Source organism: Miniopterus schreibersii (genome assembly GCF_964146895.1).
Source record: "Miniopterus schreibersii genome assembly, chromosome: 1".
Lineage (NCBI taxonomy): Eukaryota > Metazoa > Chordata > Mammalia > Chiroptera > Miniopteridae > Miniopterus > Miniopterus schreibersii.
Window position 1 is genome coordinate 133,366,657 of NC_138101.1, and position 21,386 is coordinate 133,388,042.

At 54.2% G+C, this 21,386-nt stretch overlaps 3 protein-coding genes across 7 annotated transcripts; 2 read left to right on the forward strand and 1 right to left on the reverse strand.

Moving 5' to 3' along the window:
- On the forward strand, positions 1–5,327 carry TM9SF1 (transmembrane 9 superfamily member 1). Of its 3 annotated transcripts, none has more exons than XM_081135415.1 (6): positions 1–393; positions 709–1,073; positions 1,823–2,441; positions 2,728–2,913; positions 3,834–4,107; positions 4,676–5,327. In XM_081135415.1, exons 2-6 carry the CDS (start codon positions 726–728, stop codon positions 5,067–5,069), a joined length of 1,821 nt encoding a protein of 606 aa, XP_080991541.1. In that variant the 5' UTR covers positions 1–393; positions 709–725; the 3' UTR covers positions 5,070–5,327. The 3 variants fall into 3 exon arrangements, with proteins under 3 accessions (XP_080991541.1, XP_080991543.1, XP_080991542.1); XM_081135417.1 differs by having other exon boundaries at positions 2–393; positions 694–1,073; XM_081135416.1 differs by having other exon boundaries at positions 231–356.
- Positions 5,328–5,442: 115 nt separating this feature from the next.
- On the forward strand, positions 5,443–15,436 carry IPO4 (importin 4). Of its 3 annotated transcripts, none has more exons than XM_081135393.1 (30): positions 5,443–5,746; positions 5,825–5,911; positions 6,011–6,090; positions 6,174–6,215; positions 6,638–6,767; positions 6,856–7,035; positions 7,266–7,331; positions 7,441–7,542; positions 7,625–7,708; positions 7,954–8,118; positions 8,217–8,270; positions 8,435–8,544; positions 8,828–8,936; positions 9,075–9,204; positions 9,390–9,503; positions 9,607–9,720; positions 9,970–10,090; positions 10,221–10,332; positions 10,440–10,555; positions 10,673–10,750; positions 10,826–10,883; positions 10,980–11,085; positions 11,174–11,367; positions 11,520–11,567; positions 11,966–12,091; positions 12,186–12,394; positions 12,489–12,621; positions 12,702–12,806; positions 13,560–13,629; positions 13,752–15,436. In XM_081135393.1, the coding sequence occupies exons 1-30, from the start codon at positions 5,678–5,680 to the stop codon at positions 13,880–13,882; spliced, it is 3,243 nt and encodes a 1,080-aa protein (XP_080991519.1). In that variant the 5' UTR covers positions 5,443–5,677; the 3' UTR covers positions 13,883–15,436. The 3 variants fall into 3 exon arrangements, 2 of the variants coding, with proteins under 2 accessions (XP_080991519.1, XP_080991520.1); XR_013998691.1 differs by having other exon boundaries at positions 5,589–5,746; positions 11,946–12,091; positions 12,192–12,394; positions 13,752–14,096; XM_081135394.1 differs by having other exon boundaries at positions 5,589–5,746; positions 12,192–12,394; positions 13,752–14,100.
- On the reverse strand, positions 14,224–20,186 carry REC8 (REC8 meiotic recombination protein; the record flags this gene model as incomplete). Its single annotated transcript, XM_081135425.1, has 19 exons — positions 14,224–14,315; positions 14,409–14,515; positions 14,590–14,721; positions 14,830–14,896; positions 15,149–15,197; positions 15,416–15,582; positions 15,687–15,753; positions 16,106–16,240; positions 16,566–16,621; positions 16,786–16,877; positions 16,955–17,027; positions 17,119–17,248; positions 17,550–17,629; positions 18,189–18,273; positions 19,305–19,425; positions 19,532–19,607; positions 19,696–19,838; positions 19,966–20,034; positions 20,131–20,186. The coding sequence occupies 19 exons, from the start codon at positions 20,184–20,186 to the stop codon at positions 14,224–14,226; spliced, it is 1,797 nt and encodes a 598-aa protein (XP_080991551.1).
- Between the last annotated feature and the right edge of the window lie 1,200 nt (positions 20,187–21,386).

Here is a 21,386-nt window from a genome sequence, read left to right on the forward strand (position 1 = left end):
TGAGGGCGGAAGTGGTAAGACTGACGTGTCCTGGGCTGCTCTCCCGATCGCCGGGAGAGGCCCCCTCCGGGGAAAGGCTCGCTGATCCTTGAGCGGTCTGCAGAGCTGGGCCGGGTCTGCCGCTGTACAAAACTCATCGGCGAGCACTGCACTGAGCGGTGTGCGGTGTCCCTCGCGGTGTGACCGCAATCTCTACGATCAGGCACAGCGGCGGCCAACCCCGTGGAGGTCGGTCTTCAGGTCCTCAACAGGCCGCCGCTAGCGCGCAGCTCTGGGGGAGACCCCAGCTGGAGCCCAAGGGCAGCTACGGGGCCGCAGAGGCTTCTGGCGCCGCCTCGGCCAGCCCTTCCCGCAGGGTGAGGACCCCGGGACTTCGGCGGGAAGGTGCCCTAGGTACGAGGCCGCGTGGCGTTACCATGGCAACGGGCTGAGGCGCGCGGGGGTGGGGGGGCGAGGCGGCGGGCTGTGGCTGGCGGGCTGCGGCAGGTGGGGAAGCCCGGGTTAAGTACAAGAGAGCAGAGTACAGCCCAGTCTTTGGGGTAGAAATACGGTGTAGTGTGGTGCGCCAGGAGGTGGCTTCCTGAGGGAGGGTCCATGAGGCCAAGTGGAGGAATAGCAATCATTGAGCATCACTCAGTTTGAAAGGTTTGACCTGGGGCGTCCTGAGTTAATCCCTGGTTTCCATAACCTCAGGACTCTCCCAAACAGGTTCCGCTGCCTTAAGGATGCCAATCCTAGGGCACCCTCGAAGTTGGAGCTGTCAGTGGTTGCCACTCCTGCTGCTGCTGCTGCTGAACACAAGCCATGAGCCAGGGGTGGAAGGTGTGACACACTACAAGGCTGGTGACCCAGTCATTCTATATGTCAACAAAGTGGGACCCTACCATAACCCTCAGGAGACTTACCACTACTATCAGCTTCCAGTCTGCTGCCCTGAGAAGATACGTCACAAAAGCCTTAGCCTGGGTGAAGTGCTGGATGGTGACCGAATGGCTGAGTCTTTGTATGAGATTCGCTTTCGGGAGAATATGGAAAAAAGAATTCTGTGCCACATGCAGCTCAGTTCTGCGCAGGTCAGCCTCTGCACATTGGCTAGAATTTAGCCCTCCCTCCCGGGAACTAATAACAGTGCATCACATTTATGGTTTTCAAAACATCTTTATGGAAATGATCTGACTTCATTTTAACTACAACCCCATGTGACAGGCAGGGCAGGTGGTATTATTTGCATTCAGTTGATGAAGAAACATAATTGCTCAGAGGTGACTTTTTCAAGACTATGTGGATAGTAAATTACAGAGCCGATATTAGAGCCCAGGGCTCCTGACTCCAAGCTACTCTGCTGGTAGTAAGCTCCCAACTATCAATGCTACATAGTTATTTCCTTCCATACTTACTTCATGGCCCTTTCTTAACTGGGTCCTTTACACTCTACCTAATCTTCCCTGTCATGCTATTTTCTTTAGCAAATCTTATATTAGGATACTTTTCCTTAATCTATTCTAGACTTTCTTACACCTTCCCTCTCTCCTTTTTCTAGGCCTTAACCCTGTCAAGTCATACTTGCTTTTGGAAAATCCTAACATACTAGGGTCTAACACAGTGGTTCTGGACAGGGGGCAGTTTTGACTCCCAAGGGACATTTGGCACTATCTGGGGATATTTTTTATTGTCATTATTGAGGGGTGCTACTCTAGTGAGAAGAAGCCAGGGATGATGGAAAGAATTATCCAGCCCCAAATGTCAGTGCCAGAAGTTGAGAAAACCTTCTCTAACCCTGTGCTGGGGAGGCCTTGATTCATTCTTGACTTGCTCTTTGTAGGTGGAACAGCTGCGCCAGGCCATCGAGGAATTGTACTATTTTGAATTTGTGGTGGACGACTTGCCACTCCGTGGCTTTGTGGGCTACATGGAGGAGAGTGGCTTCCTGCCTCACAGCCACAAGATAGGACTGTGGACCCATTTGGACTTCCACCTGGAATTCCATGGAGATAGAATTATATTTGCCAACGTTTCAGTGCGGGACGTCAAGCCCCACAGTTTAGATGGGTTACGACCTGATGAGTTCCTAGGCCTCACCCACACTTACAGTGTGCGCTGGTCTGAGACTTCAGTGGAGCATCGGAGTGACAGGCGCCGTGGTGATGATGGTTTCTTTCCCCGAACGCTGGAAATCCATTGGTTGTCCATCATCAATTCCATGGTGCTTGTGTTTTTACTGGTGGGTTTTGTGGCTGTCATTCTCATGCGTGTGCTTCGGAATGACCTGGCTCGGTACAACTTGGATGAGGAGACAACCTCTGCAGGTTCTGGTGATGACTTTGACCAAGGTGACAATGGCTGGAAAATCATCCATACAGATGTCTTCCGTTTCCCTCCATACCGTGGTCTGCTTTGTGCTGTGCTTGGTGTGGGTGCCCAGTTCTTGGCCCTTGGCACTGGTGAGGTGATAAAAATTAACCAGGGATTTTTCTCAAGGGTTAAATCTAAGTAGTTGGTTTGTTCAGAAAGGATCTGCAGATCTGTCCAAGGTGAGGGGCAGACCTAAGGGTGGGATGACTCTAGCAAGGATGTGTATATTCTAACTGTGAGTTTTCTAGGCAACAGAGTTGGGAGATAGTGTTTTGCTGGAGGCCTTGGGTCTGGGAGAACGGGGCTGATTCCTCTGAAATTGCCAGAAGAGGGATAGGTTAGACCTAACACAGATTTTCCACTACCATCCTGCAGGCATTATTGTCATGGCGCTGCTTGGCATGTTCAATGTGCACCATCACGGGGCCATTAACTCGGCAGCCATCTTGTTGTATGCCCTGACCTGCTGCATCTCTGGCTACGTGTCCAGCCGCTTCTACAGGCAGATCGGAGGCGATCGTTGGGTGTGGAACATCATTCTTACCACCAGTCTCTTCTCTGGTGAGAGCGGCCCTGTCCCTGGTGGGCCAACTTAGGAACTTAGAACACATTATTATGTAACTTGGGATAGAGTCAGAGGCTTCAAGGGATTGAAGATAGGCAAAACAAAACAAAAAACCAAAACAATGAGAAAACCATTCAAAAGACAAGAATGCATTTATTTTGCATAGTTAAAAATATTAAGCCCTTAAAATGTCCTAGGCACATGGTAAGCACTCAACATGCCTTCATCTCATTTAATCCTCACAATAACTGTATGAGGTAGGTAATATTGTCCCCATTTTACAGATGAGGAGATTGAATTTCAGGCTGCTTAAGTAGCTTGCCTGAGACACTTCTAAAAACTAGTGAACCAGGTTTCAGATCCAGGCAATCCAAACTCTAGAGCCTGTATTCTCAACCATTACACTGAAATAACACTCTTGAATTTATTTTTTGATACATATTTTTTTTAGTTTTCTTATTTTTGAGGTGGGCTACCCCACTCTAGCCTTTAAGTTGACTTGTCCTTTCAAAGGCAGTAGTAGTTTGCATTCTAAACCTTTTATGTTCTCAACGCTAAGGGTCTGATTTATATTCTATCACATTTATGGTTGAACCAGGGTTTTCTGAAAACGGCCTCAATCCAAAGGAATGTTTCATGCTAGGAATCATTGATGCCACAGCAGGACAGGCCCTTGGAGGCAGGTGGATTTGTGTCACTCTTAGATCATTATGTAAAGCTACCTTGATCCTTAATGATAATGGGGAGGGGGGCGTTGGTAAGATAAGGAACAAGAAATGGGACATGAAAGGGTGGCATCTGCCCGGGAGCAGGATGTTTCACTCCTCTCTCCTTTAGGTCCAGTCTGAGTGGGTGCCCCCAGGGATATAGTTCCTAGTGCTGACCTTCCCCTCCCTCTGGGGGCCCATCCTTACAGTGCCTTTCTTCCTGACGTGGAGTGTGGTGAACTCAGTACATTGGGCCAATGGTTCAACACAGGCTTTACCAGCCACCACCATTCTGCTGCTTCTGACGGTCTGGCTGCTGGTGGGCTTTCCCCTCACTGTCATTGGTGGTATCTTCGGGAAGAACAATGCTAATCCCTTTGATGCACCTTGTCGCACCAAGAACATCGCCCGGGAAATCCCGCCTCAGCCTTGGTACAAGTCTACTCTCATCCACATGACTGTTGGAGGCTTCCTGCCTTTCAGGTATCCTCCCTTTGTCCTATAGCCATCACTCTCAGGTTTCTGACCTCAACTTTTCCGTTCCCCGCTCACCCCATACCCTAACCCAATGTCAGTGATAATCTCTGGTACAGCTGTACCATTAAGAGATCACTAAAGGGTTCCTCCTTTCTCCAAGCAGGACTGAGCTTGAATCAGTTGAGATGCAAGGTGTCTCACCTGTAAAGCTCTCCAGTAACATTGCTCCTTTCACCACCTCCTGGTTTATGATGTTAGTGTTTGCAAGTGCTATGTGGGTTAAAGCCCATTTGATTACTCATTCAATTTGTTGAGTACTTCTTAGTGATAGGCAAATAATGCAATGGAAAGTAAAACAGACAAGATCCCTGCTCTGAGCCTATCAATGTTTTTAAAATGAAAGCAGCTAATCATAGGTAAAAGAATCCCCAACAAGCCAGGAATTCCTGGGCAGAGAGTAGATTGGACCCACTTGCCCCAGTGACCCAGTAACATGGTGGGGTGATTTTGGCCTGGCTACTGTGCTGGCAGTGCACAGCCCTTTAATGCAGTGTCTTGTCTCTTCTCTTCACAGTGCCATCTCTGTGGAGCTGTACTACATCTTTGCCACAGTATGGGGTCGGGAGCAGTACACTTTGTATGGCATTCTCTTCTTTGTCTTCGCCATCCTGCTGAGTGTGGGGGCTTGCATCTCCATTGCGCTCACCTACTTCCAGTTGTCAGGGGAGGATTACCGCTGGTGGTGGCGATCTGTGCTGAGTGTTGGCTCCACTGGGCTCTTCATCTTCCTCTACTCAGTTTTCTACTATGCCAGGCGCTCCAACATGTCGGGGACGGTACAGACAGTGGAGTTTTTTGGCTACTCCTTACTCACTGGTTACATCTTCTTCCTCATGCTGGGAACCATCTCCTTTTTTTCTTCCCTCAAGTTCATCCGTTATATCTATGTTAACCTCAAAATGGACTGAGTTTTGGGTGGCAAAACTGCTCTTCTCTCCCTTTCTTCACGCCCCTTTTATCTCTTACCAGCATCTCTTCTGATTGACTGAATTGTGTGATGGCATTGTTGCCTTCCCCTATGCCCTTTGGGCCTCCCTTCCCCAGGGAAGTTCCGGAAATTATAAATCTCTATTATATAAGAAGTATATATTTGAACTTTTTAAGTTGCCTTTAGTTTTGGTCCTGATTTTTCTTTTTACAATTATCAAAATAAAATTTATTAAGAAAAAGGATCCTGTGGTTGGAGGGTTTGGTCTGGATATAGGAACTCGAGCCCTGCTGTTGACAGGCAGTGTCTCTCAGGAAGCCCGCTGCCGCGGAATGCGCCAACCTATAGTTCACGGAGCTTGGGAACCTCGGCAGGAGGAACCTACATCGCCAGGGCGCTGTTTCCGCGGCTCAGCCGCGCTTAGCCCAACGGAAGTGGAGGAGCCGGAGCTCTACTTGCGAAGCGAGCTGTCACCCTGGCGACGGGAGGGTCGCGGAGCAACGCCCTTTCCGCCGGAAGTGGGTTTCAGAGCCTCCACGTGCTGTCCCTCCCACCTCCCGGCCAAGTAACGGCCGCTCCGCTGCTGTCATGGACCCTGCCGGCCTGGAGCAGATCCTGCGGGAGCTGCTGCTGCCGGACACCGAGCGCATCCGCCGGGTACGGGGCAGGCGGGGCCGGACTGGGGAAACGGGAGGTTGCGGGAAGAGCCCTATTCTGATCCCTAGCCTCTTCCAGGCCACCGAGCAGCTTCAGACCGCTCTTCGGGACCCGGCCTCGCTGCCCGCGCTCTGCGACCTGCTGGCCTCTGCGGCCGATCCTCAGGTGAGGCTCCTGCCCCTTCCAGCTGAGCTTCCCGAAGTACGCCACTGGTTAAACCTCTGCACCTGCCCGGACTCTCACATGCCTGCTTCCTTGTCCCAGATCCGTCAGTTCGCAGCTGTGCTGACCCGCAGAAGACTGAGCACCCGCTGGCGACGGCTGGCAGCGGAGCACCGGGAGAGGTGGGCAGGCCAGGGGCGGGGTGGGGCGGGGCCAGGCTGAGATGGGCTGGCAGAGTACCAAACACCTTCCACCTGTGTTCCAGCCTCAAGTCCCTGGTCCTGACGACCCTCCAGAGAGAAACAGAGTAAGTGTCTTCGTCGTCCCGTCCTCGTCGTCGTCTTACCCCCCCCCCCCCATCCTGACTGACTCCAGGCTAATAACCACTCAGGGTTTCAGCTCCAGGCTGGGAATTGGAGGGCAGGGACTTCAGTTTTAGACCAAAGATAGAGCAAGGATTCTAAAGCTGGGTTGAAGACTGAAGTTCTTGCAAATGTGCTGTGATGGAACTGAAATTCAATCCGAGTGAGGTCAAGCTCACCAGATTATACATCCCCCGTGCTGTTGATTTCCCTTTGAGCCTCTGTCTTATGTGTCCCAATTTGGCAAAGACCCTGCGCCTCCACCTGGAAGTTTCTCTCCTGGCCACCCCATTGAGGCAGGGCCAGCATGGGCAGGGGAGGGTACTGGAGGGTGATTGGGGATGGGGGAAATCTCTTCTGTTTGCAGGCACAATGTGAGTCTTAGCCTGGCCCAGCTCTCAGCCACTATTTTTCGGAAGGAAGGCCTGGAGGCCTGGCCTCAGCTCATGCAGCTTCTTCAGCACAGTACCCATAGCCCCCACGGCCCTGAGAGAGAGGTACTATTACATGGTTGGCAGGAGGGAGGGGCCCAGAGGCTGGATAGACCATGTAAGCTTTTCCCTCTCATCCCCTACTCCTGGACAGATGGGGCTTATGCTGCTAAGTGTAATGGTGACCTCCCGGCCTGAGGCCTTCCAACCCCACCACCGGGAGCTTCTTCGGCTTCTGAATGAGACCCTTGGTGAGGTGGGCTCTCCTGGGCTTCTCTTCTACTCTCTTCGCACTCTGACCACCATGGCCCCTCACCTCGGCACTGATGACGTGGTGAGTTGTGGGCCCACACCTTCCCTGGCTCCCTATCCTCAGGCCTTTATGTCCTTACCCTTGCAGGATACAGAGCTACTTTAGGTTATTTCTCTGCCTTTTGTCCTTCCTAACAATTGAGAGGGGAGACTGGGTGGCTGCGCCTGGGCTCAAGGAAGCTGCCAGCTTCTGAGGCCTGAGACTAAGCTACATCATGCTTTCTGTGATTCAACTCATCCTTTTTCCTCCAGCCTCTGGCACGGATGTTAGTGCCCAAGCTCATCACAGCTGTGCAGACTCTGATTTCTGTAGATGAGGTGAGGACATTTGGGCAGGAGCTCTGTTGGAAGGAGAGTACAGGAACATCTAGCCTGGATCACTGAATAAAAGCATGGTAACCTTATGAGTTGTCTATCTGTCTGGCAGGCAAAGGCCTGTGAGGCCATGGAGGCCCTGGATGAGTTGCTGGAGTCAGAGGTGCCTGTCATCACCTCCAACCTCTCTGAGATCCTCACATTCTGCCTGGGGGTGAGCCTGGGGTGGGCATGGCCCCTGCTGCTTGTTCTGGATTTTCCTTGCCTGTTTCTGATTTGCCTTAGTCTCTGGGCAGGTGGCTGGAAACGTGGCCCTGGGTGATACAGTGCGTGTACGTATTCTCTGCTGCCTCACTTTTTTGGTCAAAGTGAAGAGCAAGGTGAGTGCCCTCTGACACACACAACCCCACCTCCATCCCTCATCTCACTCCTGGGGCTTTTTGACAATCTTGGGGTATCTAAAGTACCATAGCTAAGATACTTAAGACTTGTTCTGTCCTCACCCTGGCTCCTGGCTCGGAGATTTGGAATCTCTTGCTGGACCCCTTTCTGGCCTGGAAGGTTGGAATTTTTAATGTGAATCCACCTTGGGAGCAGATTGTCAGGGACACCTTTCCCTCTCAAGGCCTTACTGAAGAATCGTCTCCTGCCTGCCTTGCTGCACACCCTTTTCCCCATTATGGCTGCTGAGCCCCCCTTGGGCCAGCTGGATCCTGAGGACCAGGATTCAGAGGAGGAAGACCTGGAGATTGGGCTGGTGGGAGAGACACCCAAGCACTTTGCTGTACAGGTGGGATGTGAGACAAGGCTGGGGGGCAGGTCCTCAGGTGGCTGTGGGAGGTTGGGATCAGAGATGGAGTCCAGCAAAGTTTCCCTATCATTTTCCAGGTTGTGGACATGCTGGCACTGCATTTGCCCCCTGAGAAGCTCTTTACCCCGCTGGTAAGTGTGGATCCATCCTTCTGGTGCCCCAGTGCTCCTACCCCCGGGTGTGCCTACTCCCCAAGGCGGAGGATATTTGGGCCCTGGTGGGTGTGGAGGGCTGTTGCCACAAGAATGGGCAGGCTTGTGCTGGGGTTTCAGGAGAATGCCCTGTGCTCCCCTAGATGCCCATGCTGGAAGAGGCCTTGCGGAGTGAGAGCCCATACCAGCGCAAGGCTGGACTTCTGGTGCTGGCTGTGCTGTCTGATGGAGCTAGTGACCACATCAGGCAGAGGTGCTTATTCCCGTCCTGCAGCGAGAGTGGACCATGGGGAGGAGGACCACATGGCCCATGGCAGTCTTGGTCTGTGCTTATCATTCATGCCTAATCATCAATAGTGTTTACCCTATAATCTCAGAAGTATTCTGATTTGAAAGATAAATTAAATGGCTACCCCAGCTATAGGGACCAAGGGGTGGTAAAGCCTGAATTTTCTCCGGGGAAACAGGAGAACAGCTCATCCTAGGGCTCTTGGTTCCTGCCCCTCAAATATGTTCTCTTATCCTGCTTCATCCAGACTGCTGTCCCCGCTACTGCGGATTGTGTGTAAGGGCCTGGAGGACCCATCACAAGTTGTGCGTAATGCTGCGCTATTTGCCCTGGGCCAGTTCTCAGAGAACCTACAGGTCAGCGGGGCTGAATGTGGGTAGCCACCCGTCCCAGGGACCAGCTTCATGTCTTCATGCCTAAGTGCCTCTGTTGCCATAGGCACTTAGGTGTGTGCCCTGCAGTTGAGCTGACTCAGGGCCCACTCTCTCCTACAGCCTCATATCAGCAGCTATTCAGGGGAGGTGATGCCACTGCTCCTCGCCTACCTGAAGTCAGTGCCTCCTGGGCACACACACCACCTAGCCAGGGCCTGCTATGCCCTTGAGAATTTCGTGGAGAACCTAGGTAGTGATGGCAGTTGGGGGTGCGAGGGAGGGGACAAAGCTATAGCTTTGGCTGAAGGGGGCAGGGTGTGCAACTCCTAGAACCGCTGCCCATGGTGGGACCACAAGTAAGGTCAGCCTGGAGCCAGGTGGACCTCCAGATGGGGAGACCTGGTTTGGTTGTTAGAGGGGCGCCCTTTCCCACAGGGCCTAAAGTGCAGCCCTACCTTCCGGAGCTTATGGAGTGTATGCTGCAGCCTCTGAGGAACCCCAGCAGCCCCCGGGCCAAGGAGCTGGCTGTGAGCGCCCTGGGGGCCATTGGTGAGGAGAAGGAGGCAGGGCATGGGGTTCACCCAGAAAACCTGTAGCAGTTGGTCCCGGCACTTCCCACCCTCCACCCCCCACACCTGATTCTGTCCTGCAGCCACGGCTGCCCAGGCCTCCCTGTTGCCCTACTTCCCCACCATCATGGAGCACCTGCGGGAATTCCTGGTGATAGGCCATGAGGACCTTCAGCCTTTGCGGATCCAGAGCCTGGGTAAGGAAGGGGCTCCCAGGCAGGGTTCCCAGGGCCAGGGAAGGGCCGATGCTCACCTGGTGTTCATCGAGACCTCCCCCAGGGCCACACAGGTGTCTTCCTTCTCGTCGAAGGCATTCCCATTGTGCCTAAGAATAAGTGGGATTTCTGAATTACCTCCAGTTGCCATCTTTGGTAATTTGGACTTGGCCCTGCATTCCTCTGGCCCAGCTCCACATCCCAGTGCTAACCAAGTCTTTGCCCCAACAGAGACGCTGGGGGTGCTGGCAAGAGCAGTGGGGGAGCCCATGAGGCCCCTGGCTGAGGAATGCTGCCAGCTGGGGCTGGGCCTATGTGACCAGGTAGACGACCCTGACTTACGGCGCTGCACGTGAGTGAGCCCTCACTTGTCCCTACTCCAGACCTCAGTCTTCTGGTTCTGGACCATAGGCTTCCCCTGGCTCCCCCATTCTGTCTGGCTGTAGTAGGCAGGACTGTACAGCTTCACCTGCCTCCACTAGGTACAGCCTGTTTGCAGCCTTATCGGGGCTGATGGGTGAGGGCCTGGCACCCTACCTGCCACAAATCACCACACTCATGCTGTTGTCACTGCGTTCCACTGAGGGCATTGTGGTGAGCAGAGTGGGTGGGCCGGGCAGTTGGGGAAGGCCAGCCCTGGTGTGGGATTTATCTCCTTGTCCCAGCTGAACCATAGTTCCCACTGTGCCTCCTCTATCCAGCCTCAGTATGACAGCAGCAGCTCCTTCCTTCTGTTTGATGATGAGAGCGATGGGGAGGAAGAGGAGGAGCTCATGGATGAGGACGAGGAAGAGGAGGACGACTCAGAGATTTCAGGGTGCGGAGGGGTGCCGTTATAGGCATGGTTGGAGGAATCCTAGCTTTGGACAAGGGCCCAGTGCCAGACCTGCTCCTCCTGGTGCCTGAGCGCTGTTATGTCGCTACCTTACTCTAGGTACAGTGTGGAGAATGCCTTCTTCGATGAGAAGGAAGACACCTGTGCTGCCCTGGGGGAGATCTCTGTGAACACCAGGTGAGCATTCGCCCTTTCCTTGCACTGGTACCCTGCCTGGGAAGCTCTTCCCCATGGCCATGTGTTTGTTCACAGTGTGGCCTTCCTTCCCTACATGGAGAGTGTTTTTGAAGAAGTATCCAAACTTCTGGAGGTGAGTGGATGGTGGGTGTAGTGGGTGGGGACTAGAGGTTAGGGGCCCTGTGTTTGCCCTGCACAGAGCAGGCACATTCTACTCCTCATCCCACAGTGCCCTCACCTGAATGTGCGCAAGGCAGCCCATGAGGCTCTGGGTCAGTTCTGCTGTGCGCTGCACAAGACCTGTCAAAGCTGCCCCTCAGAACCCAACACTGCTGGTGAGAAGGATGCAGGGGCCAGGCTGGGGCTTCTGGAACCAGGGGGTAGGAGGGAGAGGGGCAGGGCTTCAGCCAATCATGTCCCCAGCTCTGCAGGCCACCCTGGCCCAGGTGGTGCCGTCCTACATGCAGGCAGTATATGGGGAGCGGGAGCGCCAAGTGGTGATGGCCGTGCTGGAGGCCTTGACAGGGGTATTGCGCAGCTGTGGGACCCTCACACTGCAGCACCCTGGGCGTCTCGCTGAGCTCTGCAACATGCTTAAGGCCGTGCTGCAGAGGAAGGTGAGCAGGGCAGGTGGGCTGCAGGGTGAAGAGGTGGCCTGGCCCCAGGTGGGATGGTCAGGGACTACAAGTCCAGCTCCCCCATGCCCCACCCAATGGAGAGGAGAAGGGGCAAGAGAACCCAGGCTGAGTTGAGCTGCTTCTTCCTACAGACAGCCTGTCAGGACACTGAGGAGGAGGAGGAGGATGACGAGGACCAGGTGAGAGCTATGGATGCAAACTGTGAGACCAGGTCATTTGTTTGGTAGTCTCCACAGGGCAGGGTGGACAAATGCACTTGGGCTTGGCCTAGGGGAGCCAGGGCTGCCAAAAGATTGGTAATGGCTCCGAATGATACAACCCTGCTCCCACTCAGGCAGTGGGGGTTCAGGGAAGGCTTCCTGGAGGTGGAGATTCAGGGTGGGCTTGGATTGATAGGTGAGAGTAGGAGGGCCAAGAGAAATATCTGAGCTACAAACAAGCACAGCCTGGGAGGGGCCAGTCCTGTCACCAAGGGCATATCTCACAAGGACCACCTGTAGCAGTGGAGAAACATAGTGGGAGGTGTCACAGTCACAGAGCTGGTGCTGGTGCTCCAGCCCCTGACCTGGCCCCACAGGCTGAATATGATGCCATGTTGCTTGAGTACGCTGGTGAGGCCATTCCTGCCCTGGCAGCTGCAGCTGGGGGAGACACTTTTGCCCCCTTCTTCGCTGGGTTCTTGCCATTATTGCTCTGCAAGACGGTGAGTGCTCCATCCTCTGGCTTCAAACCCCATTCTGCCCAACACCCCCACTCTCTCCCAGTCCCGGGCTGACTTGCACTCCTCCCTATACCAGAAACAGGGCTGCACAGTGGCAGAGAAGTCCTTTGCAGTGGGGACACTGGCAGAATCCATTCAGAGCCTCGGTGCTGCCTCAGCCCAGTTTGTGTCCCGCCTGCTCCCTGTGCTGCTGAGCGCCGCCCGGGAGGCAGACCCTGAAGTGCGGAGCAATGCCATCTTCGGGCTGGGTGTGCTGGCTGAGCACGGGGGCCGCCCTGCCCAGGAGTATCCTTGGCTTGCAAAAGTGGCTGAGGTGGGATTGGGAGAGTGTCCCTGGGCTCAGGGATGGGAGAGTGCCTTTTCCTTGACTGTGGACCAGGTACTTCTCCAAGCTGGTGGGACTCCTGTTGCCCCTCTTGGCACGGGAGCGCCATGATCGTGTCCATGACAACATCTGTGGGGCACTCGCCCGCCTACTGATGGCCAGTCCCACAAGGAAACCAGAGCCCCAGGTGAGAGATAGGGGCATTGGGCAGTGGTAACATGCTGAGGAAGGTGTAGGGCAAGAGACCAGAACCATCTGTATGTCCAGGTGCTGGCTGCTCTGCTGCATGCCCTGCCACTGAAGGAGGACTTGGAGGAGTGGGTCACCATAGGGCACCTCTTCAGCTTCCTGTACCAGAGCAGCCCTGACCAGGTAACCCCAGTGCTGGAGCTCTCAGGGGAGCTTAATGCTCCCTTCTTAGTCATAGGCAGAGTTGGTATCAGTAGTAGCTGATGCGGAGTGATGGTTTAAGCTGCCCTTTGACATTCCATATTGTGCTTTCTCATTGATCTGCAAGGATTGGCAGCCAGGCCTATCATGTGAGAAGAAGGGCTTCCTCTCACCACATAGCATTTTTCCTCAGGGAGCCTCCATCCTGCCTGGCCATTTCCATCCTCTGGTCTGAGCCAGAAGTCACAACTTGACCGCTGATTTCCTAGACCAGGGATCTTTCAGGCTGTGCCTCATTGAGCCTGGGTACTGGTCTGGGCCACCTCACCATCCATTCCAGTCAGAACAGCTCTGCTTTCTGTTGCGATTTGACTGTACCAAGTGACTAGGTTTGGACTGATGTCCCAGTGTTTCTGTGTCTTTCACCTTTGTCATATACCTTTAGAGATTCTTGTGTTTGTGGAACTCCTGTGTGTTTAGACTTTTGATCTTGAGGCTATGACTTTAATCACCTTTGATCACAATCTCCTGTCCTTCCCATCCCCCAACCCCAAAACTATCTTCATGGTGTTTCATGGGTCCTTCTCATGTTTCACAGTTATCTTGGATTCTTATGAATTAGTGTCAGGCTCCAACAGCCCTGGTGGGAGACTCTGTCTCCTTGGCCCCTACCACCCACCCCAGTTCTAGGGCTCAGGGGTGCTCCTGCCCGAGTTGGCCCTTCTTTTCCCATAGGTTGTAGATGTGGCTCCTGAGCTCCTGCGCATCTGCAGCCTCATTCAGGCTGACGACAAGACTCCACCAGGTGAGGCTGGCCTTCGTTGGCAGGGTGAGGGGAGGCAAGGAGCAGCAGGGCTTATGGAGCCTGGGGCAGCTAGGGATTGGGGGCCAGTCCTCCCTGGATCTCTCTCTCTTCATCCCACCCAGACACCAAGGCCTCACTGCTGCTGCTCCTGACATTCTTGGCCAAACAGCATACCGACAGCTTCCATTCAGCACTGGGCTCACTGCCTGGCGACAAGGCTCAGGAACTCCAGGCCATCCTGGGCCTCACCTAGTAGACTGTGGGCTGCAGCTGGGCGAGAGAGAACAGCCTGCCTGGGCCCCAAGACCACCTGTCAGCCCAGTTCCACCTCATGCCTTACCAAAGATTCTGGAGTCCCAGCCCTGCTTGCTGCCTTATAGGGCTGTCCCTGGGGCTGGATCTGCTATGCTATGGGACAATACAAATGGACCCGTGACAACATACTGTAATAAAGGCAGTTCATTTTCTGCTTAAACATCTCTGGTCTGAGAGCAGGAAGGATAGAAGTGACTGTCCAGAAAGGAGACAGACAGGGTCTAGTAAGGCAGGACATGGTTTAACACAGCTGGTTTCTTGGCAGCTTCTAAATTGGCTCTAACCACAGTGGAATCGGGGCCCTGGCTGGATCAGAAGGCGCCCATATGGCTTCTCTTGTTCCAAGCGAAGGATCTGCTGGGCTGCGAGCACTGTCAAGACATGAAGAGCGGACTTGTCAAGGGGAGTCCCTACAGTGGCCTCTGGCCGATGTGTGTCTCCCACACACACGTGTCCACACTCACCCAAGAGCAGGTAGAAGACCCGGGCGGCCATCCTGCGAGGGCTGAGAGGTGACACCAGGCTGCTGAAATCTGGCTCCCTGTTGGCCTGCAACTCCAGTGCCACTGCTCTGTAGGGGTCAAGAACTGTTTAGCTAAGGCCCCGGGCCAGACCCACCCAGTTGAGGCACTCCCTCGCTGGTACCTGTGCACAGCCTCAAGTGAGAGCAGCTCGGCCTCCGGAGGCAGCTCCAAAGGCATCTCCATGGGCACCTCAGGGAGTTCAGGCACCACAGGCAATGCAGGGGGCTCTGGCTGCTCTGCCTCAGCCCAGGCCCTGGGAGAACATGGGAATCAGGTGGAGCAGGGAAGTGGCAGCTGTGATGGTGACCAGGGGCAAACCCATCCTAGCCACTGCCCCACGTGGCCAGGGCTAACTGCTTACCACCGCTCTTCCGGAGGGATGAGGCTGATGCGAGACTTCTCCTCCTCAGCTGTTTCTATGGAGAGCTCTGTAGGGGGAGGGAAAGGTCCTGATTCAGTCTGCTTAGATCTGAGTAGTTGGGACATTGGGGCCACCTGGTTGACCTGGACGCCAGAGCTGTGCAGTGACTTGTTACAAGCACCCAAGAGGGAGAACTGAAGAGAACCAGCCTATGCCTTCTATGTGAAATACTCCCTCTGAGAAAAACTGTCAGCAGTTGGGATACCAGTTTCCTGGGACAGTGGTTAGGGTAGTGCTTTTCACTTGTTCAGGTGCTTACCTGAAGACAGCATAAGGGGCCCACTGGGCTCCTGGGCCTCCCTCAGGACCTGGGGGCAAAAGAAAGAGAATTAAGACCCCAAGCATCACAGAAACACTTGGGGCAGGATGAGACAGTCCCCACCCTGAACCAGCCTTGGCTCTGGGTTAGGACACTCCAACCCCATGCCCAGGACCTGATACCATTGGCTCACATGGGAAGAAGACAGACTGCTGGAGCTCAAGCAAAGCAGGCTGGTCCTTCAGGAAGGAGTGAGGGTGCAGTTACCTCAATATCACTCAGAGTTTCAGCCTTTCTCCTTTCTTCCTCAGCGGCTGCCTCCCTCTCAGCCGCCGCCTCTTCAGGCTCCAGGGCCGGCATTCGCCTGAGTGCTTTAGGGGGCGGCTGAGCACAACGGGTCCAGAAAGCCAGCAGTTCTGGGGGTAGCCAGCCAGCTGGGTGGGGACAAGGTGGCAGCAGGGACAGGGTTTGAGGCATAAGGAACACCAAGATGAGGAATATGGGGTCAGGATCCCACATGCCAACTTGCACCACTCACAGTAAGTTGAGGTTCGGAACAGCTCCGTGGGGCTTCTGATGGTCCTTTCAGGGGGCTGCACCATTGGCTGCGTGGTAGGGAAGGCCAGAGCCCAGTTAAGAGGGAGTCATTCCACAATGACCCTTCACCTCTGCAATACCTTATTCCAGGGCCTCTGGCCTTCCAACTTCCAGGCTCATGCCCTTGCCTGCTGTGCTCATTGCTAAATTTGGACTTTTAACTGCTGCCAACAGATGTGCTGGGCAGGGTCACTAACGGAGCATGGAGAGTTGTATATGTGCAGACTCCCAATGCATGCACTTAGGGGAATGTTCCCAGTGCCTCCCCAGGAGTTTACAAGGCCCAGCATGTACCTCAGAGTTTCAGTCTTTCCAGGCCCTCCCTGTCTCCAACCCATGCAAAGTCTGGACTGCACTCACACACTCCCAGCAGTGAGCTCTGGTTTGCAGTTGTTTCTGGAAATTCTCTCGGGAAATCTGAGTCTCTTTGTCCCAGAACAATAACTGGCGGCGGCGACGGAGGCGGCGAGCAGGTGGGGAGGTTGGAGGCCTCCTCTGCTGAGTGGGAGGGGTGGTGGGGGCAAGGCTACCAATTACTCCTTGACCCTGGTGGACTGAAGCCCCATACTGTTGTCCCAGAGGTACCCTGGGAAAGGGCTTGGGTGGGCCTTCCAGGAGCATGTGCAGCTCCTACTCTGCAGGGGCTTACCCATCTGCAAGAGCAGCTGGTTAAATTGTATAGGCAGGGTCACCTCTTACTAATTTGCACAAAGGCTTGTGTAGGTTAGCAGTGGCCTGGGGCTTGGGGAAGCTGAAGATAGGCGAGCAGTTCTGGGTGAGGAGGGTGAAGAGAAGGAGGCTTGGAAGGGCTACTACTCACCTCTGGGCTGAGTGGGGCTGGGAGCTGCAGCTCCTGCGGTGGTGGGGGCGTCACCTCTGCAACAACATGCTAGGTCCTAGCTCCACCCCACACCCTCTGCCCTCACAGCCACCCAAGCAAGAAGCTGGAGAGTCCTGCCGTTAGCAAGTGGGAATACAGGGCCCTTTGCAACAGCTGTGCAGGTGCCTCCTGGAAGGATCCAGGCATGGTGAGTACTCACCAGCGAGTAGGGCCTCAGGCTCCCAGACTGCTGGCTTCACTTCCTCTGGGACCAGGACCTGGCCTGGAAGTGGCTCTGCTGCCTCTTCTACCCTGAAGGAAAGTGGGTGAGATGAGAACACTCCTCCCAGCACTGATCCCCTACCTGGCCCAGGGGTTCCTGCCCTTACGGTGGACGAACTAGAGGCGAGAGTGGGGGAACTATAGCTTCCACTTCTGGGGCCCGGGGCTCCTCCTTGGACACTGCAGAGAGAGAGAATCAGGGCTCAGAGCACAGAAAGGAAGAGACAGGAGCATTGCTCAAACCCCAGATTGCCCATGCCCGGGGCCTGACTGTCAAGCACCAGACAGGCCCCACACTGCTGGACAGGCCTGCCTTGTTCCTCCAACAAGATAGCTTCATCTTCCTCAGCAATTAGCAGGTCCAATTCTCGACGGCTAACCTCTGGGAGGTCCCGTTCACCCTGTCATGAGAGGAAGAAAAAGGAGAGGAGGCTAATTCCACTTATGAAAAAAAGAAGTGGATCCAGGAGAGAGTCTGAGAGGCATGCCACAGGGCAGGGTCAAGGAAGCCCAATGGGTACTCAAGTGCCAGGGGCAGGAAGGGGTGAAATGGAGACAGAGAAGGCAGGACTCCAGGGCAGACAAAAGTAGATGCAAGGGAGGCTGAGCTGTCAGAAGTAGGACACCAGCCTCAGGCTCTTTGTGCCGCGGGGGTGGGGAGGGTGGGGGGGGTGGGACGGGACAACAACCGGCTGGACTCACAACTATCTGCAGCATGCGTATGGGCTCTGCCTCCTGGAGCGTGATGGCTTCGGGAGACAGCACAGTGACCAGGGGCCTGTCTGAAGGGGCAGGGAAGTCACACCAACCGCTCTGCTTCTTTCCAAGTTCCCACACCCATGTGAGGCAAAAGCATGGACTCTGGAGTCAAGTCAACCTGAGTTCCAGTCAGGCCCAGGCCAGTCACTGGCATTTTACCCTGAATACATTGCTTAGCCACTATGGGCTTCACTTTTCTCATCTGTAAGATGGGGAATAAAAGTTCTGATCTCATAAAACCAGATCCTTTTTTTTAAAAAAAACTTACTTTTAATCCTCACCTGAGGATATTTTTTTATTGATTTTTAGAGAAAGAAAGGGAGAGAAATGTTGATGTGAGAGAGAAACATCAATCGGCCGCCTCCCGTATGTGCCCCGACCAGAGATCGAACCCGAAGCCTAGCTATGTTCTCTGACCTGGAATCAAACCCTCAGTCCTTTGGTGTATGGAATGGTGCTCCAAAGAACTGAGCCACCTTACCAGGGACAGGGCCTGGCTCTTAAGAGAAGCTCAAAGATGGTTATTTCTTCAGCTGTTAGAGCTTCCTATGCCTCTCACCAGAAAGAAAGCCCTCTGCTCACCTGGCTTCCCAGGCTCTGTAGGGACTTCAGGAGGGATCTCCTCAGGAACTCTCTCTGGGGTCACAGCCTCCAAAAGTTGTCTAATCTTTGGGGAGGGATTGGAGACAAAAGATAAGGTTCAGCTTCCGGCTTCTGCTTTCCTACTTTCACAATCTTATTCACACAATGGACAGCAATACCCTTTTATGCCTAATTCTTGTATTAGCATGCAGTGGACCCACTCACCATCTGGTCTCCTTTCCTCCCGTTCCTACCCTCATAGCCCCCTTCCCCCACACACCAGTTACATAGCTTTTGTCAATTTGACTGTGCAAGAAGTACTGCATCCTTATGTCAGGTATTGTGGGGGACAGCAGGAAAAGAAATGATTCTTGATCTTAAGGAGCATATGGTCTAGAGGGGAGACAAGTTTGTATATGACCTTAGTAAGGGTCAACGCAAAGGATAAAACAAGGCCCTATGTGCTGAGTTCCAGAACAACATCTGGTTCTGGCTGGGAGTGGGACAGAAGCTGCAAGCAAAAGGGTAGCATTTGAGTGAGGTCTGTAAGGATATGTAGGATTTACTAGTAGAGAACAAGGGACGACCATTATGGGCTTAAGCAAAAAACTGAATGTGGCATCTTTTGGATGAGGGGCCAGGCTGGTGTGTTTGGGAGACAAAGATGCCCAGAGAATTTGCTGAGATGTCTGGGGATGGCTAGCTCTGAACCAAGGCAGAGAGTCTGTTTGCAGTGGGGAACCACTGGAGGTGTCTTTGAAGGAAAGAAATAACATTGTCTAAGTTGCAGGGGTGTTGGAAATGGATGGAGAAGGACGTGGATAGGGAAACTTAGTGCTGAAGGGCAATGAGGGCCTGGATTAGGGCCTCAGCAGTGGGAACAGTGTGGAGATGAGTAGGGACAAGAGCTGCCTCTAAGTTGGTCTTGAGTAAGTAAGTGGAGTAGGCTTGTCTGGATTGGTCCACCATGACAGTTCCCCAGCACTGACTCCTGTGGGGCAAAGCTGTGGCAGCTCCCTTTCCCTAACCCCAGTGTCAGACTGGTGCAGGAGCAGCACTGCCCTTCTGTACTGTCAACTCATCAATCTGAGGGTGTCCTGGGAGAATGAGCCCCACCTGAGGTATATCGAAGGGGCTTGGAAGTCTGGGATCTACAGACATCATTCCAAAAAAGGGATCTGGGGCATCTTCCAGGGTCTCCATCATGGCCAGGCAGTTAGGAAGCAGCAGGCTGGGTCTGAGAGAGAATGTGGCTGTCAAGGACTGAGGTTGAGATGGGCTGAGGCCAAGCAGGGAGGTTCCTCACCAAAGGCTGGTGGTCCCAGTCCCAGGGGGACACTCACAGTTCAGTCTCCACCATATCTATGCGGATCTGCAACTGGGCACGGTGCAGGCGCTCCAGGATGTGCTGGATGTCCTCTGTGGGTGGGGAGGGCAAGGTAAAGAGCCAGCCTAGCTGAGGGCCGCTCAGCTCTGCCCCACCTCCCTGGAGCCTTCCCAGCCTTACCTACGAGGTACTGGCATTGTTGTGAGTAGACCCGGATCACGCCGATCTGGAGCTGGGCTGAGAGATAGAGGGAGAAGCGGGGCCGCGGCAGGCCGGGTTGTGGGGGTTCCACTTGTACCAGCACATAACTGAGGATTTCCTCGCTGGGGGAACAAGATGCCCCGATCACTTCCGTGACTGCCCCAGAACCAGCCCCAGAACCTTGCCTACCCCAATCCACCCCCTAACCCACGCCAGCACCAGGTCACCCGTCCCTTTTCTGGGCCTTACCAGGTCTTTACCACATTCACCTTCAGATATTCACGCTTCACCAACCGGCTGCCACGCGTTGCTGCCAGCCTGGACAGGGTGGAAGTGGGGAAGTGGGGGAGGCTGTCAGGCGGGGATCCCGGGGCACCCCGCCCAGCTCGCCTACCCTGGCTCCGCCGCTTTTACCAGATAGTGGAGAAGCAGCCGGTGTGGCGCTGAAGCACATTGGGATAGTAGAACATCGTCCCTCCGGGGTTTCACCCTCTTGTCTCTACCACTCCTCTCTTCTGATCTCAGTCTGAATTCTTTAGGGCACGGGATTTCCCAGCACCGTAGGAGAAAAGTAAGGATTTGGATAGGTGGGGCAGCGGATGGACCCAGAATGCCAAATAAATGAACCGATAAACACGTGATGAATAAACGATTAAGGGGACAAGTAAAAGGAAACGCAGGCTAGATATACAGGGATGCTCCCTCCATCAGCCCTGAAGGGTTCGCACGCCACGTGGGTGCGCGGAACTTACCCGAGCAGGTTGGAGATGCAGAGGTCCCGAGGAACGGCTGCCCTCCGCGGAGATGCCGGGCTCTGGAGCCTTTGCTCTCAGCTAGGGCAGCCACCGTCTCACCGGGTCTCGCGTCTGCGGGCCTAGATCCCGCCGCAGGGAGCACGCGCTCGGATGCTCCTCGCCGCTCTGCTCACTAGAAGACGGTGGCCACCAGAACAGCCAATGGGAACAGGGGTCTGCGTGGCTGAGCTCGTTCCAGAGAGCAAGCTGCCTGCCGGGGTCGAAGCGAACCAATCGGCAGAACCCTGCGCGCTGCTGGGCCATTGTGAGGTGTCCTGACCAATGGGCTCTCGTTCTCTTGTCTGGTAACAAGGGTTCCCCGAAGGTGCTGCTCTGCCGACCAATGAGAGCAGAGCAAATTTCAGCGTCTCTCGCACTCCAGCCTGGTAACAAGTGTATTTCCACCAGGAGGGTCACGCCTGGGGCAACGGCCTTGGCCTTGTTCCGCGCCTGACCTGTGGTTAGTGCTTGCCCTCCTCTCACCAGATCCCCCCAGGCAGCAATTGATTTGTCCATCTTTGTGCCAGCTTTGGGCCTATCCTGAACTGGGCAAGTAGAAACGGTGTGAGGTGGCCTGGGAGCCACCACAGTTCGATGGGGGAAAAGTCAGATCTCACAGGAAGTAATGAGAGGATTTGCTGGGTCGTTTCCTAAACTTGAACAGTTTAGGTTGCAGGCATGCCTGATCTGGCTGTTTTCCAGTTGTGAATGTTTTCCTGGCTGAAATAGAATTTAGCTTTGTTGGAAGCAGGATATACTCTGAGCACCCAAAGACCATTTGTCTCAAACAATTCTTCGTGTAAAATTATGTTCTGGTTACAAATATCTCTTGTCTCCATGCCTCCTGCATTTGCACAGCCATTTCTTTAGTAGATG